The 12,649-nt window shown below is 35.4% G+C and overlaps 1 protein-coding gene across 2 annotated transcripts in view; it reads right to left on the reverse strand.

Moving 5' to 3' along the window:
- Nucleotides 1-748: 748 nt before the first annotated feature.
- The window catches only part of LOC126892105 (zinc finger protein 235-like), a 46,537-nt gene continuing 34,636 nt past the window's right edge, over nt 749-12,649 (reverse strand). For both annotated transcript variants that reach the window (XM_050661546.1, XM_050661545.1), the window contains exon 4: nt 749-3,541. In XM_050661546.1, coding sequence (XP_050517503.1) covers nt 2,499-3,541 — 1,043 coding nt within the window. In that variant the 3' untranslated portion in view covers nt 749-2,498. The remainder of the gene's footprint in view (nt 3,542-12,649) is intronic.

The raw sequence follows: 12,649 nt of genomic DNA on the forward strand, positions 1-12,649 counted from the left end.
TAGTAGCAGCAGCAGAACTAATGGGGTTACATATAAATCAAAATAAAACAAAATTCATGGCGACCAACACAAACAAGAGCTGGAAATGTTGATGCAGATCTAATCATCAATGACCAAAACTTCGAAGCGGTCAAAGAGTTCATATATCTAGGGACATCGCTTAACCCCAATAATGACACATCTGAGGAAATAAAAAGGCGAATAATAATTGCAAACAGGTGTTATCATGGTCTATCAAAGTACTTATCTAACAAACGTCTGTCTCAAAAAACTCGTATAAGGCTGTATAGAACATTGATAGTCCCCGTTCTCACATATGGTTCAGAGGCATGGACGCTAACTAAAACAGATGAATCCGCTCTATTAATTTTTGAAAGAAAGGTACTACGCAAGATATTCGGAGTGGTTTGTGAGAACGGAATATGGAGGCGTAGATATAACTTTGAACTGCAGAATATCTACAAGCAAACGTTTGGTGGAAAAGATATTATCACTATAATTAAGCGAAATCGCCTGCAGTGGGCTGGACATGTAGCCCGAGCCCCTGAATCGAACATGATAAAAAGGATTCTAACAGCTCAACCCGTGGGAATGAGAAGACGGGGTAGACCAAAGTTGAGGTGGATGGACGGGGTAACACAAGATGCCGAGAAGATCGGAGTCGGCAACTGGAAAGTGCAGGCAAGGGACAGAACAGAATGGCGTAGAACGCTTGAGAAGGTCGAGGCCCTCTAAGGGCTGTAGCACCATGATGATGATGATGATAAACAATAATAAAATAAGCCATTTTTATTAGTAAAAACTGAATCAAAGAAGTCTAGAGCAGGGGGTCACCAATTGGCGGACCGCGGTCCGCATCCGGACCTAGGCTAGTTTTGTGCGGACAGCAATTAATTTCAGCATATAGTGTTTTGCAATTTTGAAAATGCTTGCCCATGAAATTGTGTACATACTATGTTTGGCTTAACTTATTGTACGGAGCCGCTTTTTCAAGACTGAACTTTATTAAAAATCGGTACAGATCTCAGCTAACAGATGAATATCTCAACACCTTAATGAGAATCAGTTGCACTAAACTCATTCCAAACTTCAGACAGGTTGTACATTTTTTACATAGGAAACAATGTTTTAAACAAATTAAAATTTAAAACTTAAAATATATCAACCTTTGAGAAAAATGACAGATCTTTTTTGTTTAAGATGACCCAAAAATGCTAAAATCATATTTTCGGGGACAAAAAGGTGATACATATTTTGAATTTGTTAAAAAAAAATTGTTAAACAATTTCTGCTCAAAAATTTTGCCCGGCACCCGTCCGATTTGTTTATAGGGGATATGTTTTAACAAGAATCCTCAAAGAAACCGAATCACAACAATCAGAAGGAGGTAGCATTAACTCCGGACCCTGGAAATGTCATAGCTTTTCGAAACGGACCCTCGGGGAATATAATTGGCGACCCCCTGGTCTAGAGAATCAGTAAAAAAATTAAAAACAAAAGTTTTTGTATATTTAATACATTATAAATACAAATACATATATTAAATAAATATTCGTGTGATTGTGAAGTAAACTTGACAGAAGTCGAGACTCTAGTGTAGGAGTTATAATCAATTGTATACAATCTGTATACAATTGACCAGCCTTCTTTTTTAAAATTACTCTGAGGCTATGGATCAGTAGATCATAATGTTATTATCAACATTGAAAGTAAACCTGTAGTCGTGTCAATACGTGAACACTTTCTGGGGTTGTGCTCCCGGAACCTGCCGCAATCTTTGGTTCTTGCTTCTTGAGCTTCTGAAAGCTGCCCAATTGGAACTAATGCTAATTTGGTTTCTTCCGTGCTATTTACAAGTATAAATATTTGTTATACAATGGATAGAATATAGTACCATGAATATTGGCTACGATAAGGTTCTCTGGATTCGAGACAGAAGTTTTCAAATCCCTAAAAAAGTTAGTCTTTTGTACTTGACTAAAGTTAAGTAGTTTTTCAGTTACAATGTCCATCTCATTAGAAAAAGCAGTTTTAAGAAAAATGCGTTTAAAGCTTTGACAACTGCATCTTCATCTTCTTATTTTTTGTCTGCCAAATCGTAAAGTGATGAACATTGGAATGTTTTTTGAATCGCGGAGTAATCTACAAAAGAGAAGACGAACAGTTGTTTAACGTTTCTCACTACGCTCAAGCGTGCTGGCTCGAAGCCGCGGCAAAGCGAGTCGAAGGTTGGGATATTCAACACTTTGTATCTCTGGTAATTTTATTCCGATCAATCTGAAATTTTCAGAGTATTCTTGAATGTATGTATGCACTTTTATTTGAAATACTAAAAAAAATTAAATATTTCAAACCATATCCGTCCCCCCCCTTAAATGAGATTTCAAATTCGGTGCTAAACTAAATTGCTTAAAACAAATTTCGCACTTTTAAGTATTTTCTCCAGTGTGCAATCTCAAATGTCTATTCAAATGAATTTTCTGAGAAAACTGCTTCAATCAAATATCGCACTTGTAAGATTTTTCACCATCGTGCCTTCTTAAATGAGCTTTCAAAGTGGATGCTAAACTAAACTGCTTAAAACAAATTTTGCACTTGTAAGGTTTTTCTCCTGTATGTGTTCTCACATGTTCCTTCAAATGGCTTTTTGTAGAAAACCGCTTAAAACATATTTCGCACTTGTGAGGTTTTTCTCCTGCGTGGAATCTCAAATGTTCATTCAAATGACCTTTCGTAGAAAACTGCTTAAAACAAATTTCGCACTTGTAAGGTTTCTCTTGAGTATGCACTCTAGAATGTATTTTCAAAGTACCTGCTACAGTAAATTGCCTAAAACAAATATCGCACTTGTAAGGTTTTTCACCAGCGTGCCTTCTTAAATGAGTTTTCAAATTGGGCGCTACACTAAACTGCTTAAAACAAATTTTGCACTTGTAAGGTTTTTCACCAGTGTGCGTTGCCATATGACATTTTAAATGGTGTGCTACATTAAATTGCTTAAAACAAATTTCACACTTGTGAGGTTTTTCTCCAGTGTGTGTTTTCAAATGCCTTTTCAAAGAACTTGCTGCAGTAAACTGCTTGAAACAAATTTCACACTTGTAAGGTGTTTCTCCAGTGTGAATTCTTAAATGATCGTTCAAATGATGTTTTTGAGAAAACTGCTTAAAACAAATTTCACACTTGTAAGGTGTTTCTCCAGTGTGAACCCTCGAATGTCCTTTCAAATTACCTGCTTGACTAAATTGCTTGAAACAAATTTCGCACTTGTATGGTTTTTCACCAGTGTGCGTTCTTAAATGAGTTTTCAAATGATGTGCTTCACCAAATTTCTTAAAACAAATTTCACACTTGTAAGGTTTTTCTCCAGTGTGCCATATTTTGTGTGCATCCAAGGAACTTCTATGAGTAAACAGCTTAAAACAAATTTCACATTTTAATGTTTCTTCTTCAACAGGTCGCCCCTTACGTTGTTCTTTATTACATGAATGTCCAAGTGTTATTTTCATAGTTTCTGATGTATTCTCTTCTTCGAGAAAACCTGAAATAAATCCAAATATATGTCTTTAATTGAAAAAATAATTAATACACTATTTAATTCTAATATTGAATATACTGTGCGCATATTATATCAACTAATCTAGTATAGTGTAGTCGCGGTAACATATCTCTGGCCCCTGTATTTAATGTTAAAATTCCCTATTTAGATTACGCATAAAACTAAATAATATTTATTTAATATATACTAATGTGATATTCAAAGATCGGTGTGCTCAAAGCACTTGATTAGATAATTAACTAATTAATTAAATTTAATTTTAATGATGCACTTATGATTTAATCACACTATTTAATGCTCTAATCTCAGGGTTTTATATTCTCGTGCTTCAATATCTCCTTTGCTTTACATATGATAAATAAGGTCAAAGATTAACGGAATAAAACACATATATGGTACAAAAGCATCTATTGAAATAAATTCACCCTCAAAATATCCTCTAAAAATAATATCTCCTATTCTGATTATTGAAATAACCCTACCACTATCTAAAGTACTTATTGAAATTTGCGTTATGAATAATTCTACAAAAAAAATAAAACTGTCTCTCGGATGATGAGTTGTCCAAATTCTTGTCTCTGGTCGCCTACAATTTACTCTTAGCAGCCCCCTATGTAGTCAGCAATCTCGCAACAAATTATTGCAAGCCTATTGTCATTAATGACCCCCTACAGATGCACGTATCTTTCAAAAAACAATGCTAGCCTTTTCTCCTCTCGATAAACTGAATCTATTTCTCGTTCCGGCATGCAACGGTGACTCTTGGAATATAAGTAGAACAATATAACTTACAATGCTTTACGTGATGAGCTTCCGTCAGGACACTTATTTCAACAAACTCACAACTATTCACTTATCTGCCTTACTACTTCAGGAGACTCTTAGAGATCACCACTAGTCGACTTAACGATCATTTAACAACTGACTCTTCTTCCACCCTCTAACATTTCGCTAAACTCCCATTCTTCATACCTAGCCCCTCCTTTTTCCTTCTTCACCAATCCGAGTTCCTCAATTTTATCCCCATCTACCTTTCAGATAACAAACACCAATTTTCCCTACCATTAGAAATTTCCTAAAACTAATTACATGCCAATCGGTTTTTTTTTTTCCTTTCTTAATATCTAAACAAAGATTACATTCATTTAAATTTCTAAATACAATTATTCCCTCGCCGCAAAAGTCCATTTGGGAAACCCGGTCTCATTGTCCAAACACATAACCACTTTCTTATCATACTAACTGTACAAAGAAAATACTTAATCCCTATTTAAATTTTGTTTACCTACGGCCATCCAAAGATAATTGACTTTCATTTCTTCGAAATGAATTTTGGTATATTTTTATTATATGTTTTAACTTTTCTAAAATATTAAGATCGAAACCATATTAATTCAAATTTTACATATCTTAACAACTCCCCGCCATTTGATTTGCCGAAAAAATTCTGTTATTTATTTAAATGACACAAGTTTTTTTTTTAGGATCAAATTATTCCATTATGTTACCAAACTCTACTCATGATACTTATAAATGTCGTGAATGTTAAAAATACCCCGTATCTTGCCTGTCTCTATATGCGCTAATTCATAACTATTTACCCCATTTTCCGTATTGACCCTATATGGACCTTCAAATACCGGCATCAATTTAGCACAAATACCATTTTGTAAATTGGACACCCTCAGTGCCCTCACTAAAACTTTATCCCCTTTCTGGAATGTAACCGGCCTTCTTCTTCGGGTCCTCTCTTGCCTTTGGAGATATTTCTCTCCACTTCGTCTCAATCTTCGTTGAACCACCTCGATCACTTCTTCGTATTGTCTGGGGGCGGTGTCTTCCCACGGTCTCGTAGGCATTGTTCCTTTCATTACATATAAAGGCGTCTCCTTGGTAACCGTATTTGGTGCACAGTTCAAATACGTCTCTATTTCAAACACTTTTCTGTCCCAATGTCGATGATGTTCTTCCGCAGCAATTCTTAGAAATTTTGTGACTTCTTGTATAAAACGCTCTGATGGGTTGCTCTGTGGATGTCGGATGCTTACAAATTTTGTATTTATGCCTCTCTCTCTTAATTCCCCTTTAAAACGGTCATTCCTAAAGTATGTCGCATTGTCCAACAAAATATTGTCTGGTCTTCCCACTGTTTCGATAAAATCGTCTATCTTCCGAAGTATTTCAGCTCCTTTCGTGGTTCTACATGGGTACAGTTTTAAATACTTTGAGAAAACATCCACCATAACTAATATGTGTTTATTCCTCTGTGTTGTTGTTATTAAATCGCTCAACATATCAATGGCGACAATATCCAGTTTCTTCCGAGCTATGACGTTTTTTGTGATGTTTTCGTTTTTGAAATTCTTACTTTTACACTTTTGGCATGTCTCGCAATTTCGAGTCATCTCTTTGGCTATTGTATAGTCCTGTCGACAAATGTAGTTCTCCCTGAACATAAGCCACACCTTCCTGCTTCCAATGTGTCCGTTGTCACAGTGTAATTTTGCTAAAACTTCTTTTGCCATCTGTTCCGTGATTACATATAGTTCTTTACCATCGACCCTCTTAAAATATAAGTTATCTTCTTGTTCGGCCCTTTGCTTTTCTCTTTCATCCAGTTGTTCCTGATTTTCCCTGATCTGAGCCAAAGAAAATAAGCCTGCTTCTTCTCTCATTATGTTCATGCCAACGTGGAGAGTTTTGTGGTCCTCTTTGCGGAATTGTTCATCTCTCGTCAACGCATCAGCCAAGATATTGTCAGTTCCTTTGATATATTTAAATTCAAAATCATACTCTTGAAGTAAAAGAATGCCCCTATGAATTCTATTATTTACCAGCCTATTTTTCATTATATGTACCAAAGCTGCATGGTCTGTTTCAACGGTGAATTTTGCCCCTAGTAGGTAAAACCGTAATTTATTTACACAAAATAACACACTGGCGAACTCTAAATCAGTAACGCTTTACTTTCTCTCATATGTTTTGGTTACACGGGAGACAAAACAGATTGGCACCTCTACATCGTCTTGGATCTGTGATAACACCCCTGCGAATTTTGTTATGGAAGCATCGGTCCGGAGAATGAAAGGTTGATCATATCTTGGGTGGTGTACTCTTACAGCTGTGGAGAAAGCTCCTTTTAAATTTTTGAAAGCCATTTCTTGTTCCGTTCCCCATTTCCACCTAACATTTTTCTTAAGTAATGCTATCAACGGTATTTCTTTTGTGCTGATGTCTGGTATTAGTTTTTTGAAATAGTTTACCATTCCCAAAAATCCCCGCAATGTTTTTAAATTGGTTGGCCTAGCGTAGTTATTTATAATTTCGATTCTATCTTCTGCAAGACTAATCCCTTTTGTGTCTAATTTGAATCCTAAATACAGTATTTCCTTTTGGAAAAACTGACACTTTTGAATATTTAATTTCAATCCCGCTTGATCCAGTTCTTCTAGCACAGTGTGAATATGTCGTAGATGGCTTGTTATATCCGGTGAGAAAATTAATAAATCATCTATGTAATGTACAACAAATTCTTCATGCCTATTTAAGATTGTGTTCAATGCGCGAACCAAAGCAGCGCATGCACTCTGTAGGCCAAATGGTACCACCCTAAATCGGTATACCACTCCGTCGATCGAAAAAGCGGTATAATTTCGACATTTCTCTGCCAAAGGTATTAACCAAAAACTATGTTTCAAATCGATTTTGGAAAAAATGTGTGACCCTGTGATTTGTCCAAATATGGCTTCGATGTTTAAAGGCGCTTCGTATTGCGCGATTGTGTGTGAATTAATGTTTCTTGCATCTAAACATAATCGCAAATCACCACTCGATTTTTTAACGCATACTATCGGGTTGATATATGGAGAGTCACATCTTTCTATCACCTTGTCTTCGATCATTTTTTCAATTTCCTGTCCGACGCTTTGCCTGTATTTATACGGGATTGGATATGTCTTGGATTTAAAATTTTCTAAGTTTTTAACTTTAAAAGAATGTTCATAATTTTTAGCCACTCGGCTTTCTTCATTAATCAAATCTCCATAATTTTCTAGAATCTTCTCTACTTCCTTTTCCATGTTTTCTCCACATTTTAATTTTCTTTCATCCTCATTTTGTTCGCATGTGTTCACTGTCCATAATATTTCTTCATAAAATTCTGGATTCTCGTCCATTATTGCCATTTCTTCTCTGTCCTCATCCTTTATTTCTTCTTCTGTTTTTTTTTATCTTCAATTTCCATTTGGTATCCCGAGCACCATGTTTCTACTGCTTTCATTTCTCTTATGAGAACTTCCTTTTCTTCCTGCTTCCTTTCTGTTTTATCGTCGATTGCCGACAATTCTTCCGTATCTTCGATTTCCTGTCTTTCTCTTGTATCCACCGTGTTTTCCTTCTTTCTTTTTGAACTCTTCTTCTTTTTCTTCCTTCTTTTTTTTTTTCTGGTTGATTTTTTTCTTGTACTTTCGGTTTTTCCTCTACAGTCATATTGATTTCTTTATGTTTTTCCTGTTCATTTATCTTTTCAACAATTATTTTCCTCTCTATTTCCGTTTCTTCTTCTATGTTGTCTGGTTCTGCTCTGATTTCCAGTTTATTCTCCGAAAAATTTATGGTGATGTGTTTTTCACTCAATTCATCAATTCCCGCTATCATATCATGGTTTAAATCTTCGATCACCACACATTGCATAATATAGTATTTGTCTCCCACTCTGATCCGCACTCCCAAACCTTCATTTACTGTCGTCAATTTTTTGTTGTTTGCACCCACTAAAACAACCCTAGGAATTTTGTACACAAATCTGTCCAAATTTAATTCTTTTACTAGTTTCTTATTGATTAACGATATCTCCGATCCAGAATCAATCAAAATTTTAATCGCTTTATGTTTTATAAATGCATCTAAGAATATTAAATTGGAATTAGAACTTTGTCTTTCATTTCCCGCCAACTGTATAAACTCTCTCGGATGACAAAATATACCGGAGAGTTGTTTATGTTTGTTCAGTGGATGCTTTATTGAAAATCCTGTCTGGATTCATTGCATATATCTTCTTCCTCGTTTTCTATTGTTACATGATTCATCTCCCTTCTATTTTGTCGTTGGAAATTCTGATTGTTTCTACCGTCCCTTTGTTCGTTCGTATTCCTAGTCGGAGGATTTTGTGCATCTCTGTTTCTGTTGTGATTTTCATATGTTCTATTTTTTGCGTGATTCCTGTTATCATAATTTTGTTGTCTATTGTAATTTTGGTATTCTCTCGGCCTATCTTCGTTTGTTGATTGGGCATGTCGGTTTCTCTGGTCATAATTTGATTGATACCTTCTTGCCGGTCCATTATATTGTTCATGTTGTCTTCTGTTTCGCATTTCTCTTCGTTTTGCTTCCCTTACTTGAAGGAATTGGCACAAACTATCAATATCTTGATAGTTTCTCAAAATCACGTGGTCCTCCAGCGTTTCTTCGAAATGTCTGCTTATCATTTCTACCAGTTGTTCGGTAGAGTATTTGTAGTCTAGATATTTGGAATTGTTATATATCTGCAAAGCATATCTTTCCTCCGATATTCCCATTTTCTCGTGATATCTTCCATTCTGTAGCTCTTGGTTGATTTCCCTCTGTTTAACTTTCCCCCAGAAATAGTTGAGAAATTTATTTTCGAAATCTGTCCAATTTTCAAACTCATCTTCTTTACTTTCATACCATAACGCTGCTCCTTCTTTCAGATGGTTTCTAATTGTTTCTTTGCAGTCGTCAAAATATCTAATATGTTGCAATTTGGTTCTCAAATTTTTAACAAATGGTACTGGGTGTGTTTTTCTAATATCCCCGCCAAATTGTATTTTCGCGTCGCTTGTACCATGGATAATCATTTCCCTTCTTTCTCCACAATTCTGTTGATTCTTGAGTTCCGCAATTTGTTTTTCGTTTTGCTTAAATTTTTCTTCTATTTCTCGCCTGTCTTCTTGTATTGCATTTTCAAATTTGCTTTCTAACTGTTCTAATTCCATCTTCTGCACATTCTTAATATCCTTCATTTTAGTTTCTATTTCTTCTCGTTGCATCTCCAGTTTCCTTTCTGTTTCTTCTCTAACTTTTTCTAAACAGGCTTTCATTTCATTTTCATATTTTTCCAAACGCTTTTTCAATTTGCTATCATTCTCTTCCAATTTCTGTTCTATTCTCTGTGATATTTCTCTTTGTGTTTCTTCCATGGCTCGTTTTGATTCCTGTTGATTTTCTTGCATTGTCCTTTTTGTTTCCTGTTGATTTCTATCCATTTGTTGTGACTGGAGTTGCATCAGTTGCAATAGTTTCTCTATTCCTGTTAATTCCTGTTCTTTTCTCTCCATAATCGTTGTATCTCCTTCATTATCCAATCCTTCTTCAACAATTTTTTCCTCTTCTCTGTTTTCTTGCATTTTGCTTTGCCTCCTTGTGGTCGACATGTTGTTTCTTTTCGTTACTGTTTTCTTTGTCCCCGCCAAATGTGAAATTTTACAACACTCTATAAGTTGCAGAACACGACAAATATTTCTCCCCAAATTTAATAAATTTTCGCCACAAATATCAAATATGCAATCAGTAAATTTCAAAATAAATATCAAATGTACGATTGGTAAAAAAAAATCAAATAATTCAATGGCAGTAAATATCCAATACCTACGATCAATCCATAAATCAAAATTATTTTTACACCTGGAAAAATTGTCAAATTATCTCTGGATCACCTGTAGTTATTCCTTATCTCTTTCCCTACCATCAAATGCAAAGCTGCGATATTTTTAAGCCACCACGTTCTGGGCTCCAGTTAATGTGATATTCAAAGATCGGTGTGCTCAAAGCACTTGATTAGATAATTAACTAATTAATTAAATTTAATTTTAATGATGCACTTATGATTTAATCACACTATTTAATGCTCTAATCTCAGGGTTTTATATTCTCGTGCTTCAATATCTCCTTTGCTTTACATATGATAAATAAGGTCAAAGATTAACGGAATAAAACACATATATGGTACAAAAGCATCTATTGAAATAAATTCACCCTCAAAATATCCTCTAAAAATAATATCTCCTATTCTGATTATTGAAATAACCCTACCACTATCTAAAGTACTTATTGAAATTTGCGTTATGAATAATTCTACAAAAAAAATAAAACTGTCTCTCGGATGATGAGTTGTCCAAATTCTTGTCTCTGGTCGCCTACAATTTACTCTTAGCAGCCCCCTATGTAGTTAGCAATCTCGCAACAAATTATTGCAAGCCTATTGTCATTAATGACCCCCTACAGATGCACGTATCTTTCAAAAAACAATGCTAGCCTTTTCTCCTCTCGATAAACTGAATCTATTTCTCGTTCCGGCATGCAACGGTGACTCTTGGAATATAAGTAGAACAATATAACTTACAATGCTTTACGTGATGAGCTTCCGTCAGGACACTTATTTCAACAAACTCACAACTATTCACTTATCTGCCTTACTACTTCAGGAGACTCTTAGAGATCACCACTAGTCGACTTAACGATCATTTAACAACTGACTCTTCTTCCACCCTCTAACATTTCGCTAAACTCCCATTCTTCATACCTAGCCCCTCCTTTTTCCTTCTTCACCAATCCGAGTTCCTCAATTTTATCCCCATCTACCTTTCAGATAACAAACACCAATTTTCCCTACCATTAGAAATTTCCTAAAACTAATTACATGCCAATCGGTTTTTTTTCCTTTCTTAATATCTAAACAAAGATTACATTCATTTAAATTTCTAAATACAATTATTCCCTCGCCGCAAAAGTCCATTTGGGAAACCCGGTCTCATTGTCCAAACACATAACCACTTTCTTATCATACTAACTGTACAAAGAAAATACTTAATCCCTATTTAAATTTTGTTTACCTACGGCCATCCAAAGATAATTGACTTTCATTTCTTCGAAATGAATTTTGGTATATTTTTATTATATGTTTTAACTTTTCTAAAATATTAAGATCGAAACCATATTAATTCAAATTTTACATATCTTAACAATACATACATATACCCATAAAACAAAATTTATTTGAGCATAAATAAATAAAAAATAAGTCCAATATTTTTAAATTTAGCAAATGATGAGCATGTGGATATTCAAACATCTCGAAAATTATTAAACGTAAAGGCGGAAATACATATCCGCGCCGTGTGAGCGCCGCGCGTTCGTGGCGCGGTTAATGTTCGTTAAAATTTTTCATTTTGACGAACCTTCCGCGATCCAGAGGAAACTTACGAACATTTAGTAATTGTAAATAATTATATTAAATGTGGGTGCCTACATTGGATCCGTTTTTCTCCGATCAGATCAGATCCGATATCGGCCGACGTCGGGAGTAGCTTCTCCTATTCTCATCGAGAAGTGTCTGGTTTCATTCCGATTGGTTGCAAGTTAAGTTGCAAGTTGGTTGCAAGATGGTTGCAAGTTGGTTACAAGTTGGGGGTTGCAAGCTAACATGTTTAAATATATTCAATGTCATCATCTCATTTTCACTTTCCACGGTAAACATCAATAAGTTTGATATTTCCTTCCTAACACTCCATTACTAACAAATATTCAACTCAGGCGCTCCAAAACCAACAAACCACTCGCAAACCTGTCCAAATACGTATTGCGAACCATCAAAGCATTTGTTGAAAAGCCGACAGAAGTTGGATCGTGGTGCGCCGTGTGCGAGCCGTTTGTGTGCCACTTGAAAACACGTACTAATCTAAAGGCGGAGACAGATATCCGCGCTGCGAACTCCGCGCCGTGTGTGCGCCGCGCGTTCGTGGCGCGGTTATTGTTCGTTAAAATTTTTCATTTTGACGATCCAGAGGAAACTTACGAACGTTTAGTAATTGTAGATAATCATGTCTCTGTCCTGTACTTCTACTACATCTTATTTTGGTATTGCTCTGAAACTATTTTCTTGTGTCATCTTATGCAATTTACTATTTTATGTGGAATATGCCACAGTTTGGGAACATTTCGGGAACTACCTTTTTCGCTTCCCGGCAACACAAATATAAAATGGTAGGGGAGCCCAAGCGGGAATTTTTGCAG

The sequence above is a fragment of the Diabrotica virgifera genome, chromosome 9 (assembly GCF_917563875.1).
Source record: "Diabrotica virgifera virgifera chromosome 9, PGI_DIABVI_V3a".
Classification (NCBI taxonomy): Eukaryota; Metazoa; Arthropoda; class Insecta; order Coleoptera; family Chrysomelidae; genus Diabrotica; species Diabrotica virgifera.